The sequence below is a fragment of the Carcharodon carcharias genome, chromosome 10 (genome assembly GCF_017639515.1).
Source record: "Carcharodon carcharias isolate sCarCar2 chromosome 10, sCarCar2.pri, whole genome shotgun sequence".
NCBI lineage: Eukaryota > Metazoa > Chordata > Chondrichthyes > Lamniformes > Lamnidae > Carcharodon > Carcharodon carcharias.
The window spans coordinates 116,730,257-116,750,003 of record NC_054476.1 but is presented as its reverse complement, the minus strand read 5'-3'; the positions used below and the strand labels follow the sequence as shown (position 1 = coordinate 116,750,003).

Here is a 19,747-nt window from a genome sequence, read left to right as displayed (position 1 = left end):
GAGCTTGAAAAGGCCATTGACTCTCTCGCAGCAAGGAAAGCACCTGGAAAAGGACCTAATACTAGCTGAAAGCCCCACCTGCTGCCTTCTCCTGCATGACCTCCTCTTCCTCTGGAGAGAAGGCTCTGTCCCACAGGATATGCGTGACGCAAAACATTATCACATTTCACAAGAACAAAGGTGATCAAGGAGATTGCAACAACTTCCAGGCTCTCTCATTCCTCATTGGGAAGGCCTTTGTCAGATTCATTCTAACAAGGCTCCAATGACTAGCCAACAGAATATACCTGGAGGCACAGTGTGATTTCAGAGCAGGCAGATCTACGGTATACAATGATCTTCTTGTTACGTCAGCTTCAAGACAAGTGCAGGGAGCACCAAACACCACTCTGCTTTCGTGGATCTCTAAAGCATTTGACCCACGAGCAGGACAGGCCTTTGCTGGATACTAGAGAAAAATCAGCTGTCCTCCCAAGTTTTGCAGTCTCGTATGGTCCTCCCACAATAACCAGTTTGACAGCTCCACCTCTGACGGTTTTAAACTCAAGAATGGGGCAAACAAGGTTGTGTCTTAGACTTTGTTTGGTATCATGACCTCTGTCCTCCTGACCTATGCTTTCCCTGCCAACATGGAAGGAGTGTACCTCCACACATGATCAGATAGGAAACTCCTTAACCTATCAAAACTCAAAACCAAGACAAAAGCACAGCATGTACTGACCAGAGAACTTCTGTATGCTGATGCTGTAGTTGCCCAGACAGAATAACAGCACCAAAGGCTCATGGGTCATCTGTGTCATGTTCACCCTCACCGATGACAAAACTGAAGTTATGGACAGGGTGTTGTGTCTCCACCTGTGATCAGACTCAACAACACACCACTGGAAGTAGTCAGCAAATTCTACCACCTTGAATCTATGATGACAGACAACCTGAAGAGCTCAGCACATGCATTGGAAAGGCAGCGACCAACTATGGCCAACTAACAAAATGGGCATGGAGAAAACCAACTGACCAGGACCACCATGCTTATCTACAATGTCAGCATCCTCAGCACACTGCTGTTCAGGGGCAAAGTCTGGACAACCTATGCCTAACCAAGATAAAAGGCACAATAACTTGTATCTCCACTGCCTCCGGTGCATCCCACGGAAAAACAGTCGTCAATGAAGCAGTCCTTTCTAGGGTAAACATGCCGAGCGCACTAGCATCAAACAAAGGCGGCTTCATTGAGTTTGGCATGTGCACAGGATGGAAGATGGCCACATCCCCAAGGATATGCTATACTGGGCAGTAACCCATGGCAAGAGTCCAGCAGAGTACCCAAAGCTCCAATTCAAGGATGCTGTCAAGAGATATGAAAGCCCTCAACATCAATCACGACAAGTGGAAACCTCTAGCTGAGATCAATGCAAATGGCGACGCCAGCTGGAGCACAAATTCACCATCACAATGATGTGGTTTCAGAAACTCCAGAGCAAACACCAACCCTGCAAACAAGGCTTCAGTAGAGATTATCCCGCACTACTGGCAAAGGACATTTGCAGCACTTATGGCGGACTTGCCTTTCCAGAATCGACTTGTACAGCCATCAAAAACAGTCCAGATGACCTCATCTGACCTCATCAAAATTCTATCGCTGCATTCCCTGGATCTCTCACAGATGGAAAGATGCCAATTAATCATGGTCCAGTTAAGTTTCTGGTCAATGATAACCCTAAGATGTTGATGGTAATTCAGCGATGGCAATGCCATTGAATGCCAAGGAGAGGTGGTTAGATTCTCTCTTATGATTACTTGGGAGACATATGGTGCGAAAGCTGCATGCCACTGATCAGTCCAGGCCTGATGCTGTCCAGATTTTGCTACATGCAGGCAAGGACTGCTTCAATGTCTGAGGAATTGCAAATGAAACTGAACACTGTGGAATTAGTGAACATCCCAACCTTGGACCTCATGATGCAGGGGAAATCATCGATGAAACAGCTGAAGATGATTGGGCCTAGGGACAATTCCCGAAGGAACTCCTGCAGCAATGTCCTGGGGCTGAAATGATTGGCTTCCAACAACCACAACCACATTCCTTTGTGCTATGTATGACTCCAACCAGAAAAGATTCCGACTCCTTAATTCCTAGTGGCCTCAATTTTGCTAGAATTCCTTAATGCCACACTAAGTCAAATGCTGCTTTGATGTCAAGGGCGGCCGCTCATCTCCCCTCTAAAATTCAGCTCCTTTGGCCATGTTTAGGCTAAGGCTGTAAAAAGCTCTGGAGCTGAATGGTCCTAACTGAGCACAGGTGAGAAGGTTGTTGCTGATAGCACTTGATAGCATTCTCAACTACATCTTCCATCATTTTACTGATGTTTGTGACTGAATTTGCCCTGTTTTTTGTGGACAGGACATACCTGGCCAATTTTCCATTGTTGAGAAGATGCTAGTGTTGTAGCTGTACTTGAATAGCTCGGCTAGGTGTGCAGCTAATTCTGGAGAACAAGTTTTCAGTACTATTGTCGGGATATTTTCAGGCCCTATAGCCTTTGCAGTATCGAATGCCTTCAGTCATTTCTTGATCACAGGTTGAATCAAACTGTCTGAAGAATAACATATATGTTGGTGGGGACCTGAGGAAGAGGCCAGAGATGGATCATCCACTCAGCCCTTTTGGCTGAAGAACACTGCAAATCATCTCCTTGTCTTTTACACTCATGTACTAGTCTCCCCCATCATTGAGGATGGGTATTTTTGTGGAGCGTCCTCCTCCAGTTGGTTGTTTAACTGTCCCTCATCATTTGTGACTGGATATGACAGAAGTCTACAGCTTTTATCTGATCCATGGTTGTGGGACCACTTAGCTCTGTCTATAGCATGCTGCTTCCACTGCTAGCATGCATGCAGTTCTGTGTTGCAGATCACCAGGCTGGCACCTTATTTTAAGTATGTCTGATGCTGCTCCTGTTGCAACATGGCCTGCACTGTAAATTGGGCCTATGGATAATTCATTCCCAATGTTCATAGTTATTTCTCATTTGGAAGGAAAATTGTGCTATAAATGACAAGCTTTGACCTTTTGGGAGGATCGATTAAACAATGAAGGTACGACTTATGGGGCAGAGCGAATGCTTTGTTGGCCATTGATTTAAAGGCAGGTTACTATTAAACTCAGGCATTTAGTACTGACAACTAATGTACTTATAAATACAACCTGTTTTCACTAACCAGAGTGTTAACCAGTAAGTTAGAGTCAAGCTTGACAAACTTCGTAAAACTTAAATTCTATTAAGTAAAATACTTAAATAGTCACTTTTTTCAGCTTTCATTTTTACATTGTGATGGGTGCTGTTAGCAGTCATGCATTTACCTATGCAAATGTGCAACCAGAAGGATAATGCAGTGGAATTATGTGATATTGTATGACAAAGTGATGCAATACAATAGCAATAACCATAGAGATAAAATTCTAAATTAGGTATTCATCCAGCCATGCATCCTGTTACACCTTACATTGTACTGAGGAGAAGGCTAGCCATGAACAGTCAAGTTTCATTGCATCTCTTTTGTACGAATATTCAAGTCCTAATCCTAGTGCCAGGCATTTTCATGCCCCCCTAAATAAGACAAAATATATCCTGGTGAGCTTCATATTAATGCAGCTCAGTGCTTGTACAAACTGGCTGAAGGCCAACTCCATTTTGTTGGTTTAAATATAATCAGTTATAAGTTTTTCATAGAACCAAATAGCACAAAAGGCCATTTGGTCCATCATGCCTATGCCAGCTTTTTTAAAGAACAATCCAATTCGTCCCGCTCCCCCCATCCTTTCCCCAAGTGCTCTGCAAATTTTTCTCAAGTATTCATCCAATTCCCTTTTGAAAGTTATTATTGAATCATCTTTAACAAGCCTTTCAGGCAGTGCATTCCAGATCACAACTCACTGCATTAACAAAGCTCTCATCTCATCTTTGACTCTTTTGTCAATTACCTTTCTGTGTCATCTGGTTACTGTCCCTTCTGCTACTCAAAACAGTGTCAAGTTATTTACTCAATCAAAACCTTCCATGATTCGAAACGCAACAGAATTACATACTGAGAAATTACATAAAGCCCAGAAACTTGCCATTTGGGCCGACTGGTTCATATGGGGGTAACAGATTGGCTTGAATAGAAGGTTGGCTGGCTAACAGGAAGCAGAGAGTAAGCATAAATGGGTCTTTTTCAGATTGGCAAAGTGTAACAAGTGGTGTGCCACAGGGATCAGTGCTGGGACCTCGACTGTTTACAATTTATATAAGTGACCTGGATGAAGGGGTGGTTGACAAATTTGCTGATGACACAAAAATAGGTAGGAAAATAAGTTGTGAAGAGAACATAATGGGGCTACAAAAAGACAGGCTAGGCTTGTATCCGCTAGAGTTTAGGAGATTAAGAGGCAATTTGATTGAAACATATAATATCCTGAAGGGTCTTGACAGGGTGGATGTGGAGAGGATGTTTCCTCTTGTGAGAGAATCTCAAACTAGGGGTCACTGTTTAAAAATAAGGGGTCGCCCATTTAAAACAGTAATGGAGCAAAATCTTTTCACTCAGAGTTGAGAATCTTTGGAACTCTGCTTCTACCACCTTTTCAAGAAGAGAGTCTTTGAATATTTTTAAGGCGGAGGTGGATCGATTCTTGATAAGCAAGGGGGTGATAGGTTATCGGGGATGCAGATTGGAGGTAATCAGATCAGCCATGATCTTATTAAATGGCGGAACAGGCTCGAGGGCCTGAATGGCCTCCTCCTTTTTCGTATGCTCCCATCCCTTTTCATCTAACCCATTGGCATAGCCTTCTATTCCTCGCTCCCTCATTAGCTTATTTAGCTTCCCCTTAAAAGCATCTCTATTATTCACCTCAAATGCTCCTTGAGGTGCTGAGTTCCCCATTCTCTCTCTAGGGTAAAAAAAAAACTCTCTCCTGAATTCTCTATTAGACTTATTGGTGACTGTATCATGTTTATGGCTCTAGTTTTGGACTCGCCCCACCCGCACTAAACTCTGTCCATTTTAACGATCTCTCTATCAGCTCTCCAAACTTTTCAGTCTTTCCTGGTAGGTAGGACCTCTTAGTTCTGTTCTCATCTGCAGTGCTCCTGAATCTATTCTATAATATGGAGGCCAGAGCTGTGCCTAATATTCAAAATATGGTCTGCCAAAAATAGCAATAATTAACTGAAGGAGTTGGCATTGCCAGTGCTTGGAAACTCTTTTCAGATGATGTTGCCTAGGGGATGGTGAGTAAATGCAAAGTAGGAGGAGGCCCAAGGATAGACTTTTAGCAGACAAGGTAACAGTGTGGTTCAATGAGTTCCTCGGACATCAAAAGTCCTAGAATGTAATGTAAAATGGGTTTGTAAAATTCTGTTGACAGTACACAGCAACTTCATCAGCACAAGAAGATAGATGCTTTTTGCAGATGGCAAACATTACCCATGTGTTTCTCTCAGGTGCTCTGTATTTGTAACATTCTTGGTTTCCTACTTATCAAATGAGTATGCAATGTTATCTAAATCCAAAACCCAACCCTGGACATATGGTGCGGCACTTTAATAACATTGAAATATGAGGTGATTAGCAACTCCTGAATGGATGTGACACAAAATTTAAGTCATTATGTAACAGGTTGGAAATCACTCAAAAGCTTCAGTATTGAATGTCACTGCTACTCCATTCCAAAAACACAATATTAATCTGATGTTCAGCACAAGCCTTTCACAGGTAATGCAAACACAAAGCATCAACAAGGCGGGGGAGGAGGGGTGAATGACAGAGCTACATGATAGAGATAGGACACACACACACACACGGACACACTGAATGGTTGACAAAATGAGCCAAATTGGTTGGAAAGTATAAAGGTCTAGAATCACACGCATCTCAAGTACAGTGTTTGTACACAACTCCTCCCATTCCTACACATTAGCACACAGAACTCCAACATGGAGCTAGGAGAGCCGCCTTTAAGCTGAATGTGACAGGAAGGAATATATATAGATATCTCAATCTGGCCACTTGATAAACTTATTACTTTTTAAAAAATGAACAAATGGCTGGACTGATAAAATGGCCGTCGCTGATCACGTGATGGTGGTTTTGGAAGTTTTTCAGCAGTTTAAAAACGGACAAAGGTTAACACGTCAAACATCCGGGATGTAACACTCCTTGCACTGTATAAACATTCCAGCCAAGCCAACACAAGGGATAGTAGATGAGAACCCTGCACACCAGCCAGCTATGGACAAAGGCAGCACTATTTGTGACTCATCTCCAACGTTGTGCTAGTGGTTCCACAGTTACCTGCTCAAAACATAATGGGTCTTAACAAGGGTGCCTCGTTAGCTAATAGTTTGACACATGACCAAGACTTGAGCTGTTTGAATTGCTTTAATTATACAGCTTTCGAATTCCATCTTCAGTCCGCTGTTTGACACCAACTGGCAGGCCACACAAAAACAAGCTCTGGCCAGGTTGGATAACTACACTCCATCAATCCTGAAATAAAAGCAGAAAATGCTGGAAAAACTCAGCAGGGTATGGCAGCATCTGATCTCTCTCCACAGATGCTGCCAAAACTGCTCAGTTTTTCCAGCATTTTCTGTTTTCTTTCAGATTTCCAGCATCCATAATATTTTGTTTTTATCTCCATCTAATCTGACTCTGCTGGGGGGATTTTCTACTGTCACCTACAGAACTGCTTCAATCTCTGCATGCCTACTTCATCTTGGGACAGCACCACCACTGGAAAAGTGAATCTTACACCATCAGTCTTCAGCCAGCTGAACTCTATAAAGAATTCCTCATTGGACTTTGATTCTGGACTCTGGACTCACATGAAACCATAACTCTTACTTTTATCGTGGTCTTTGCCCCGAACCCTTTTCCTTCCCTTATCCGTCTTTTATTGTATGAATGTAAAAGGGGCGAACATTGTGAAACCCCTTCCTGCGTTGTGTGCAAAATAAACTACCCCTTTTAATTTACTTTATCTCAAGTTTGCTGTAGGGTTATTAATTGAGGATTGGATATCTCCAAAACTGAAGGGTTGGGAAAAATATGCCACCACTTATAAAGGGGAAAATAAAAAATCAAAAACATCTTTCTATGGACAGGTAATGAGTGGAGAAATCAGGGCTGTTTAAATTAATACCCTTCTGTCTGTAAAATGAAGCAGATTTTAATTCAAGATTATCATAAAAATAAGTATATTTCTTAAACAGGCTGAGTACTGACTAAAAGGCCCCAGCCTCCAGGCTTCATCTGCCTACCATTATGGTGCACAGTATTCCACGCTGAAATGTTTAGCTCACTTTTGGGAATCGATCTGCACAAAGCGTTAGTTCTAAATGACTGAGCAGGGTGCAAGCCAACCCAGTGTTTCTGCTGCGGCACCACACATTCCCTCAACATCTCTGCCAGAACTTTACTACGTGGCTTCATGTAAACAAAGATTCAATCCTTGGGAGGATTACAGTGCATTGCTTAAATACTGGATGCCAGTGAATTCTGTTGTGATCTACTGCTTGCCCCTGAGTTCCACTGTTAATACAGGTTCCTTTCTGGTTTCTGTTACTTAACAAATGCACATTTCTTCTATAAAGCCTGTCTCCAAACTTTCCCCTTACCAGCCTTGCAGCTTTCCTCTCCCAGTGCTCTGCCCCTTTCCTCCTCCAGATTGGGTAGTTAGTGCATGCTGAACACATTGAGGAGGACATTGCTCCGAGAAGGATCTTATTAGCTGCTCTCCATTGAAACTGACTTTCCACACAAAACAGAATAAGTCCAGGTATAAACAAACAAACAGTCCCCAGAAAAAATATGCACACCTGTAAAAACAGATACCAAAACCCAAACAACTTGCAATTAAAATCACAGGCAGCCTTCAATGCACCAAGTCCTTTTACAACTTAAACACGAGACATAGTGAGAATCACCAGCAGTTATTGTGAAAGAGACATCTTTTGTGAAATGGGGATCTATTTCCCCAGTATCTACATTGACAGGGAAGCGTTCTATTTCTGGGATTACATGGTTGTATCCCAGGGATAGAGTAGTTTCACTGCCACCACGGATGTTGGGAAAAGAGTCTCAATTCCATTAATTTTTTTTAAAAACAGTAAATGCTTTGACCAGTTAGAAAATAAGGACACCTGAAAAGAAAACAACTGATGCCAGTAATTTCACTGTATACAGAACTATAAATATAAAATAAGTAGAGAAATATAAAAGTGGAGAAACATAAGATAGTCAATCTTCTTTAGGGTTGTACATAGGGGGCAGAGACTAAGTCTAGTCTTTAAATGATGGTGTTAGAGGGCTGTAATATTTGGATTGAAGTCATACGTTCTGTGCTTTTTACATGTCTCTTTCTTTGGTGCCACCTAACGACAAATGGAGCAGGGGAGCAAAGGGGCGAAATTCTCTCTCGGACAGATGCCGAGGAGGCTATTGGGCATGAAATGGGGGTGCTCCGCCAATGGTGACGAGTTTATACAGGAGGTTTCCATTAAAGGTATGGACAGGGGAGTCGATAATGTGAAAAATTGATAACTGAAAGTAAGGTTTTAAAGACACAAAATGCCTGAAGACAAAAGGTGTTGACCATCAGCAAGCACACACAAGTGTAAAGTCTGGAGGGTGAATCAACATTTTAAACACATTTTTACTCGTGTATCACACTTTTTCATTGGGCAGCAACATGGAAAAGAATTTTATTGCTCTGCTAAATGCAGAAGGGTAAGATAAATTTGCATTAGGAAGTATTCACATTACTATGTTTTATATATACTTTTATGACCATATGTAATAGGTGAAGTCTTGGTACATGTCGATCATGCACTAAATATTATTACAGGTCAAAAATAACCAAAAATAAACAGGCCTTTTGCGCAATGAAATATCCCAAAGAGTTTGGGCCTATAACCATACAAGCAATTTATTAACCCCCAAGCCACTTCGATTTACAAAACAAAAACAAAAATACCTGGAAAACTCAGCAGGCCTGACAGCATCTGTGGAGAGGAACACAGTTAACATTTCGAGTCCGTATGACTCTTCAACAGTTGAAGAGTCATACGGATTCAAAATGTTAACTGTGTTCCTCTCCGCAGATGCTGTCGGGCCTGCTGAGTTTTTCAGGTATTTTTGTTTTTGTTTTGAATTTCCAACATCCGCAGTTTTTTGCTTTTATCACTTCAATTTACAAGCAGTTACAGGGGGTGTTTGGGTTGTGGTAAAGGAACAGGCAAGGTTAGCAGCCAAGCCCCAGAATTGTGCTCCAGACGGCTGACAAGATGAGCTGCAAGGGATTAGCTAGTAACAGAGATTATGTTATGTTCCCTCTGAGTTTCTTCAGTCTACCCAGCCAGAAAGACACGTTTTTACACTTCTTTCCCATACCTCCATCACAATGTATATTCCAATGCACATTAACTCGCCCACCAATCACAATAATTGAGTACAGTTTTTTCACTTCTGCGCCAAGTTCAAAACTTAAACACACTTCCCGGCTGCCCAGTCATAGACTTAATACCCGCAGCTGCAGGCATCCTTCGTTGCATTTCACCAGGAGAATGGGTTAATGAGTGCTACTGTACTAACAGGTGCTTAAGGTGATGGCAAGTGCTGACCACACAGCAGTCTGAAATGTAGCCTTAAATTCAACTTGCAATTGAAAACAATTAATTTTGGCTCGCATCCATTCTTGTTTGGGAATAAAGAAAACTATCATTGCTTTTTAAACAAGGCCTTAATTTGTAAGGACAGGATGCCATCTAGTGGCAGAAACAAAATGTTTGTCCTAGAAATTTTAATTTCTAATCAATCTACTTTAGTTTGATCATTAACACTTATGATGGTGTTTCTAAAATGGGCAATCATTTATATTTTGGCCAGCCATGTATACCGACAACCAGGACAAGCATTCCAACACCTTGATTGAAGCAGCAATCTTGAATTGGCTAGAAATTAACTTACATTTTTTTTCAGGCTGTGGCGAATATTTCTTGAACTCAGTATTGAAGTTCAATGCTGCAAGTCCTTCCTGCTTACGGACTGAAGTGTGACCTAGTACACACCATAGCTGGTAACATACAATTGAACTTAACACACTTAGTATAATTTATTCACTTCAATCTACAGAAAGTTTGGGGGGGGAAGACAGTGGGAGGAGAGGCTGCAAATTTTACTTGATGGCCAAAGGAAAACCAGCAGAGGTAACTGAATTGATGGTCTTCATCTTAGTCACAAAGAAATGCATGAGTCCTTGTGCTTGCTGTTGATGAGAGGGAAGGATGCAGAGGAGACGAGTTTGAAGAGATTGTAATGAAGAAAGCAAGCTGGAAGTTATCTTAAAAGCAAAAAACTGTGGATGCTGGAAATCCAAAACAAAAACAAAAATACCTGGAAAAACTCAGCAGGTCTGGCAGCATCTGCGGAGAGGAGCACGGTTAACGTTTTGAGTCCGAATGACCCTTCAACAGAACTGTTCTGTTGAAGGGTCATTCGGACTTGAAACATTAACTGTGCTCCTCTCCGCAGATGCTGCCAGACCTGCTGAGTTTTTCCTGGAAGTTATCTTTTCTCCTCAGGGTGATCTTGGAGTACTGAACAGTGGCAGAGAAGAATGAGCCCGACAGCTCTCAATATGATCCAGTCCCATTGAGTGATAGATGGCTCAGCCAAATGCATGCTAGATATGCCGAGGTGTACACCCCTTGAACCTGTGGGATCAAAGATTGTGGAACAACGGAGAGAGTAAAGATTTTCACTGTGGACAAAGGTGGAGATGAGGATGTTTATTAAGCAGATTAAGAGCTGAAACATTGTGTTAAATGAAAGGTCCACATCTAAGCAGTTAGCATTGTGAAAGTTCAATCACAAGTAGCTTGAAGGATTTTTCCAGGAATGGCACAAAACAACATGATGTCAGAGTGGGATCAGAAAATATGAGAGATAAGGCATACGAGGAAGTGATTGGAGATAACCTTGTCTACAATCTACATAAGGCAACACAACACATTCAAGGTAAGAGGGTGGGCATGAATACAGCTAGGAGAATTTACATGCAGACAGGAGGGCGGTAGAATCAGGAGTGCAGCAACACGCATGAATCTGAGAGCAATGCAAGTCAAGATGGAGACAGATCAAGTAAGTATGATCACGTACGGGTGCCTTTGAATGACCATATATCATTCAAAGGGTCGCTTCCTCCTGAAATTGCTATATAAATGAGTCTGTGATTGAAATTTTGAGCTCATTGAAAGCTCTCCCCACATGCCTATAATAAAAGACTTTCTGACTTACTCCGGACTCCAAGTGGCTGTTGAACCAACTTCTGGAGTCTGCATTCACACAGTTAAACAAGGAGGTCCAGAAGTTGCTGTCAGTTTCAGAGGAAGAACAGTGAATGCTGACAGTTCCTTTATCATTTCTATTGCAAACTAAAGGTCAGTGTCTTCACTGCACACTAACTGGAAGCTCCTGGTTTCTGGCCATCTCCCACATGCTAAAGATGTATATGGAAGACATGAGGCAGGAAATGGCTGCGCAGCACATTCAGTTGTCAACTGCAAGTCAAATGTGGAAAAAGGGAGTTGGATATACACTTGAAAAGAAAAACAATTTGCAAGACTATAGGGAAAGAGAGGAATGGGATAAATTGGATATTTTGGTCAAAGAATAGGCACAGGCTTGATGGGTGAAATACCTTTCTTCTGTGCTGAGCTGTGTGGCACCACCTGATCTTTGTCCACAGGACCAATGGACGTCAACTGTAGCTAAAAATTAACCCTCAGCTCACTTTATGGTGGTGAACCAAGAAGCAGACAATAGGAGCTCTGATATTTGAGAGATCTGCACCATATGTAGCCTAGAAATTGAGCTCCTTTGTCTTATCCCCATGAATGTAATAAGGATTTTTTTAAATTCATCCACATGAAGTGGGCTGCGCTGGCCAGGCCACCATTTATTGCCTATCCCTTGTTGCCCTCAAGGTGGTGGTGGTGAGCTGCCTTCTTGAACTGTTGCACTCCATGTGCTGTAGGCACATCCAAAGTGCTAAGGGAGAGAGTTCCAGGATTTTGACCCAGTGACAGTGAAGGAATGGCGACATATTTCCAAGTCCTGATGTTGAGTGACTTGGAGGGGAACTTCCAGATGGTACAGCTTCCATCTATCTGCTGCCCTTGTCCTTCTAGAAGGTAGTGTTCGTGGGCTTGGAAGGTGCCGTCTATAGAAACTTGGTGACTTCCTGCAGTGCATCTTGTAGATGGTACACACTGCTGCTACTGTGCATCAGTGGTGGAGGGAGTGAATGTTTGTGGATGTGGTGCCAAGCAGGCTTTCTCCTGAATGATGTCAAGCTTCTTGAGTGTTGTTGGAGCTGCACTCATCCAAGCAAATGGGGAGTATTCCATCACACTCCTGACTTGTGCCTTGTAGATGAGGACAGGCTTTGGGGAATCAGGAGGACAGTTACTCATCGCGGAATTCCAAGCAGCTGACCTGCTCTTGTAGTCACAGTATTTAGATGGCTAGTCCAGTTCAGTTTCCGGTCAATGGTAATCTCCAGGATGTTGATAGTGGGGGAATTCAGTGATGGTAATGCCATTGAACGTCAAGGGGCGATGGTTAGATTCTCTCTTATTGGAGACAGTCATTGTCTGGCACTTGTGTAGTGCGAATGTTACTTGTCTCTTGTCAGCCCAAGCCTGGATATTGTCCAGGTCTTGCTGCATTTGGACATGGACTGCTTTAGTATTTGAGGAGTCACGAATGGTGATGAACATTTTGCAATCATCAGCAAACATCCCCATTTCTGACCTTATGGTGGAAGGAAGGTCATTGAAGCAGCTGAAGATGGTTGAGCCGAGGGCACTACCCTGAGGAACTTTGCCATGATATCCTGGAGCTGAGGTGACTGATCAACAACTACAACCATCTTCCTTTGTGCTAGGTATGACTCCAACCAGTGGAGAGTTTTCTCCGATTCCCATTGACTCCAGTCTTGCTGGGGCTCCTTGATGCCACACTTGGTCAAATGCAGCCTTGATGTCAAGGGCAGTCACTCTCACCTCAGTTCAGTTCAGCTCATTTGTCCATGTTTGAATCAAGACTCTAATGAGATCAGGAGCTGAGTGGCCCTGGCGGAACTCAAACTGGGCATCAGTGAGCAGGTTATTGCCAAGCAAGTGCCACTTGATAGCACTGTTGATGGCCCTTCCATTACTTTACTGATGATCAAGAGTAGGCTAATGGGGCGGTAATTGGCCAGGTTGGATTTGTCCTGCTTTGAGAGTACAGGACATACCTGCGCAACTTTACACATAGCCGGGTAGATGCTAGTGTTGTAGCTGTACTAGACCAGCTTGGATAGGGGCGTGGCAAGTTTTGGAGCACAACTGTTCAGTACTCATCCGAATATTGTCAAGGTCAATAGCCTTTGTACCATCCAGTGCCTTCAGCCATTTCTTGACATACATGGAGCAAATCGAATTGGCTGAAGACTGACATCTGTGATACTGGGGACCTCTGGAGGAGGCTGAGGTGATCATCCACTTGGCACTTCTGGCTGAAGATTGGAGCAAATGCTTCAGCCTTATCTTTTGCATTGATGTGCTGGGCTCCCTCATCATTGAGGATGGGGATATTTGTGGATCTGATCTGATCCATTGGTTGTGGGATTGCTTGGCTCTGTCTATCACTTGCTGCATATGCTGTTTGGCACACTCAATTTTAGTTATGCCTGGTGCTGCTCCTGGCATGACCTCCTGCACTCTTCATTGAACTAGGGTTGATCCCCTGGCTTGACGGTAATGGCAGAGTGGGGAGTATGCCTGGCCGTAAGGTTACAGAACGAGTTTGAGTACAACTCTGCTGCTGCTGCTGATGGCCCACTGCGTCTCATGGATGCCCAGTCTTGACTTGCTCGATCTGCTTGAAATCTATCCCATTTAGCACTGTGGTAGTGCCACACAACACGATGGAGGACATCCTCAAAGTAAAGGCGGAACTTCATCTCCACAATGACTATGCAGTGGTCATTCCTACCAATAATACCATGAACAGATGCATCTGCAATCCCACAACCAATGGATCAGATCTAAGCTCTGCAGTTCTGCCACCTCCAATCATGAATGGTGGTGCACAATTAAACAACTCACTGGAGGAGGAGACTCCACAAATATTCCCATCCTTAATGATGAGGGAGCCCAGCACATCAATGCAGGTTGGTGAGGATGAGGTCAAGCATGTTTTTCCCTCTTGTTGGTTCCATCACCACCTGCTGCAGACCTAGTCTCGCAGCTACATTCTTTAGGACTCGGCCAGCTCAGTCAGTAATGTTGCTATCGAGCCACTCTTGGTGATGAACATTGAAGTCCCCCACCCAGAGTACATTCTGCGCCCTTGCCACCCTCAGTGCTTCTTCCAAGTGAACATGAAAGAGCACTGATTCATCAGCTGAGGGTGGGCAATATATGGTAATCAGCAGGAGGCTTCCTTGCCCATATTTGACCTTATGCCATGAGGCTTCATGGGGTAATTCTGCATATAAAAAACCTCTAGTTCTAAATTAAATGTCACAGGGCTGCAATGAAGTGCAGCAAAACCTCTACTGCCATGCCGTCCCAGGAATGTATACTTGAAGGTCACTGGTAGTCATGAGGCATTCTCGGTCACAATTAATACACAACAGGGAGGTTTTCATAAAGTTTCAATCTCCATTTAGTTCTGATGAACATTTGCTGATCCAGAGGAGGATTTTCTATGCAGCATCAGTACGTGCACTGTTATTGGGGCTACAACTTGGCAAAGGGTTAATCTTAGCCATTTTGCAACAAAAATGAAAAGGATGTCATACAAGTCAAACCTCAAAACACTCTAGGAAAGTAGAAATAAGTTCCATACCATGGGGTTTGAGTCCGCAATCAGATCTCGCAGTGAATCCAGGAAGCCTTGATCCTCTACCATTTGGGCATTGATGTCATGCAGTTTGGCCACACAGACAGCAGCTGTTTTCCGGACATACGGGTCTTCATCTTTCAGACACTTGCGGAGAGGCTCACATAGGTATTCTGTTATCTTGTCCACACGGATACAGCCCATTGTACGAACTGCCAAAGCTCTGATCAAGGGGTTTGGATCTTCACAATCCTGTAAGAACAAAAGATTTAGGAATTTTGGTTAAAAGCAATGTTATGATCAGTAAACCCTTAAACACATCATTAGGATATTTGGATTCGTTAGTTGCCTTTAATTTCTAACTAACCATTAGTTCCAAGTGTTTCAATGAGGTTTTTTTGCAACTGTGTTTTGTTGTCTTAACATACCTTGATGAGGCTTTACTAATTCTAGACTTGAGATAATTGGTCTATAGATTTTCTTGAAACTATTTATTAAAATCTATTTACAAAGACCTCAGGCTAAGCACATGGTTTCCAGGACAGAGCCTCTAGGTCACCCGACTCTTGATGTCACACTTACATCATTAAAAGCATCATGGTCTCATTAATATAACCATTAACCCATTACTCCATTTCTCCAGTCCCACCCCAGTAGAATTTCTAAATGGTTACAATCCTTTGTAAAGCTATTTACATTACATTCCCGATGCCTGTAAACCTCCTGTACTGTTTATAGATTCTATCCAACTTCTACTCTTCCTCACCCCACCCCAGGCTTCAATCTCCAACAATCCAGTGTTCTCTGCTCTCTTGGAGGAAGTGCCAGACTTCTATGTTCTCTCATCTACACCTTGGAAGGCAAACACATTGGTGGTGTGGGATAGCAGCTTCTGACAACTGCATTCCTGGGCTGTGGCCCTTATGATGATAACTGTAAAGGTTGTGAAACCCATTCGATGAAAAAATGATTCAAGAGAAAACTTCAGGACATGGATGATCACACCCTCTTGAAAAGGGAGAACAAATTGACATTCTCTCTGTAGTCTTCTGCTTCTAATTTGCACATTGGGGGAAGCCCTGAGAATATGAAGCATCTTCAACTTCTGTAACAAATTTCACAGCTGTATCATTCACTGCTGCTGTGATGATGAAAGTAGTATTCAATATATGAGACTTGAATAAATCTGGTAGACGAGAAGAACAACAAAGAACAGCCTGAAGACGTTGAGGGATACAAAGAAAAGATGACTTACCTATTACTCTTAGGGTAGGATGTGCACTCTGTCGAGAGTGGAATCATTTCCACACTTGATTCAGCTTGAGGGTGCTCTGCTGTCGGCAATGGGATAACGGTGTCAGCACGAGAAGGTAGGGCTGCACCATCTTCAACAACGGAATAAACCTCCAGAACTAGACATAATTCATTTGCAGCACTCTTCAGCTATACAAGTTCTGTAGTTTGGGCCTCTGTTTCTTCACTGAAAGACAATTTGAGTGTACCTATGACTTGCTGGTGAACTGTAGCTCACATTTCTACAAATTAATAAGCTCTATGGTTTGATCCAGCTTGGGGTCAAGCATCTCTTTCTCCCTGGAAAGCTTAGTGTGTCAGCAAGCAATTGTGGGCTCGGTGGGATAAGTAAACAAATTCACCTCTTCAGTGTCTTCAACGGTGGGCTGAAGCTCCTCAAAAAAGACAGATTTCGGCAGCATAGCGCAGTGGAGTCGAAGAGTGCAACAAGATCTTTCTTCCAACAGATCACCTGTTTCTGCAACAGCTTCATTCTCATGAACTTTCAAGAAAGAGCCAACTAAGGTCTAGAAACTCCTCAGGCAATGGTCACCATCTTTTTTTCAGTGCCTTCTAGCCTGTCTGCGGAAAGACAGAGATCTGCAATCTCCTCCTGTGGTCCAATGAATGGTGTTTCTACAACAAAGAGTGATTCACTGCATAATGAGTGAAGTTCAAGTGCTGCTGTTGTTTCAAAGTTTGTTGGTCCTCTAACCAACTTTGGAAATTCAAGTATTGTTTCACTGCTCTCAACTGAAACCTCATCAAATTTCTGTATAAGACCAATTCTTAAATACATTGGCCTGCTGAGAGAAATTTGCTCGTTCTGTAAGACAAAGGGTTTTGTTAATTTCTTTATCTTCATGCCTAAGGGTTGTAGTGAACTGGCCCTTTATTTTGAGTTCCATGTCTCCAAGCCCTTGTAGCCTTAAGTCATATAGTTGGATTTTTACCTCAAGCCAGTCCAATCTGCCCAACAAGCTGGACTCCAGGGCAGGAGTCTGTCTTAAATTCAGTTCCGTATCCCTGGACTTCCAACTCTACAGACCAGAACTGTGTACCAGTTTCTTTGATGTCTCCTAGGAAATCATCATATTGGAAGGATTTTTCTCCTATTTCTTGGACCTCAAAGTGGTTGGAACATATTCTAGCTTTCATGCCTTGAATAGTGTTTTAGATCTACAGAACTGTTCAAAATGTCCAGTCCTGCCACAGAGATAGCATTTGGTTATCCTGCTGGGCAGTCTTGGAGAGTATTGTCTGTTGGTGATGCATCTGGAGAATTTTAGCCGAGGGGAAAGAGTTCTCACCACCCCTTCAGTGGTTTTGGCAGGCTTTTCGGTGGGCAGGACTCCAGACTTTGGGCCTACATACTGACTTGAACCGTCCCGAGCCTCAACGGCTCACCAAATTTTACCCCAACTCCGTCTGTCTCCTGATCTGATTGGCCTTCTCTAACGTCAAATCCTCTTCAGATTGCAACAAATCCGACGGCGTGTCATCGAGCACACCAACTACAATGCAGTCTTGAATCAACACATGCTTTAAGGCTCCATAACAACAGGTTCTAGCCAATCAATATAAATAATTAATAAAGGAACCAATGGATTCACCAAACCTTTGGCTCCTCTTGCACTTTAACTAGATTTTCCTTAGAGATGAAGTACTTAATGAAAGCCCCATAACCTTGGCGTGTGATGCCAAGGTCTCCCAGACACCTTATCGCCCCAAGGCATCATCAGCTATTGCCCCAGCTGCGAATAAAAAGCTCCAGATCTGGCATTTCCCTTTTGCTCTATGTAAGCCCGAAGCTGCTCGGTGCCTTTCAAACTGTCTCTTCCAAATCTCCCATCACTGCCCTTGCTGCGGACTCTCGATGTGTTGGAAAGGTTATCGGTTGGGTAATGGCTGTCGACATTGTGTGCATCTCATTGCTCCCTTAGTTTTCAGTTGGATCTTTGTCGTTGCGAAGTCCTCACCTGTGGGCTACCAATCTGAGGCCTCAGTTTCTTAAACTGCAGCCTCCAGCTCTGCCAGTATTTTTCAATGAGGGTTTACTGTTACCATGTCTTCTTGTCTTACCTTACCTTGATGAGGCTTTGCTTATTCTATGATAGACTTGAGATAGTATATAGTATTTCTTGAAACTATTTATTCAGAACTATTTACAAAGACCTCAAGGTGAGCACATGATTTCCAGGGAACAGATTGTTCTCTTGGAGCTTTTTGGTCATCAGGTTCTTGCTGTCATATTTATATCAATAACATCATGGTCTCCCTAACATAATCATTAACTCAATACTCCACACTAAAAGCAGAGAAAGTTAATGATCTGGCTATTCTCAATAGAGAATTGAAGAGAATAATTGGATATGAAAATGCTTCAATAAGGTGCCGCTTTCAATCCCTGGGCTCTGCCAATTTGGACAATGTCAGCTGGTCCAGCAGCCTAAGTCTTTATAGTTAAAATCCTGGGAATCTGAAACAAAGTAGAATGTACTGGGATGCACAGCTGGCTAATCAGCAGCTGTGAAGAGAAAAAAAGACAGGTTATGAATTGCTATATTTGACTTCAGTGCCCCAGGACTAGGCAGGGCAAAGGTAATCCAGCCTCAGTTACTGCCCCAAATCACTAGTTTTTTTAAAATTCATTTATGGGATGTTGGTGTCACTGGCTAGGCCAACATTTATTGCCCATCCCGAATTGCCCTTGAGGTGGTGGTGGTGAACCTCCTCCTTGAACTGCTCCAGTCCACGTGGTGTAGGTACACCCACAATGCTGTTAGGGAGGGAGTTCCAGGATCTTGACCCAATGGCAGTGAAGAAACGGTGATATATTTCCAAGTCAGGATGCTGAGTGGTTTGGAGGGGAATTTCCAAGTGGTGGTGTCCCCATGTGTCTGTTGCCTTTGTCCTTCTGGATGGTAGAGGCCCTGAGTTCGGAAGGTGCTGTCAAAGAAGCCTTGGTGAGGTATTGCAGTGCATCTTGTAGATGGTACACACTGCTGCTACTGTGCGCTGGTGGTGGTGGGAGTGAATGTTTGTGGGTGTAGTGCCAATCAAGCGGGCTACTTTGTCCTGGATAGTGTCAAGCTTCTTGAGTGTTGTGGGAGCTACATTCATCCAGGCAAGTGGGGAGTATTTCATCACTCTTGACTTGTTCCTTGTAGATGCTGGGTAGGCTTTGGGAGTCAGGTGAGTTACTCGTCACAGGGTTCCCAGCCTCTAACTTGCTCTTGTAGCCACAGTATTTATAGTGCTAGTCCAGTTCAGTTTCTGGTCAATGGTAACTCCCAAATGTTGATAGTGGGGGATTCAGTGATGGTAATGCCATTGAATGTCAAGAGGCGATGGTTTGATTCTCTCTTGTTGGAGATGATCATTACCTGACACTTGTGTGGCGTGAATGTTACTTGCGACTTGTCAGCCCAAGCCTGGGTATTGTACAGGTCTTGCTGCATTTGGACATGGACTGCTTCAGTATCTGAGGAGTCACGAATGTTGAAGATTGTGCAGT

The 19,747-nt window shown here is 43.2% G+C and overlaps 1 protein-coding gene across 3 annotated transcripts in view; it reads right to left on the bottom strand.

Annotated features, from left to right (window-relative positions):
- The window catches only part of ap2b1 (adaptor related protein complex 2 subunit beta 1), a 325,740-nt gene that overhangs the window by 244,246 nt on the left and 61,747 nt on the right, over positions 1–19,747 (bottom strand). For all 3 annotated transcript variants that reach the window (XM_041196885.1, XM_041196884.1, XM_041196886.1), the window contains one exon: positions 14,944–15,189. In XM_041196885.1, coding sequence (XP_041052819.1) covers positions 14,944–15,189 — 246 coding nt within the window. The remainder of the gene's footprint in view (positions 1–14,943; positions 15,190–19,747) is intronic.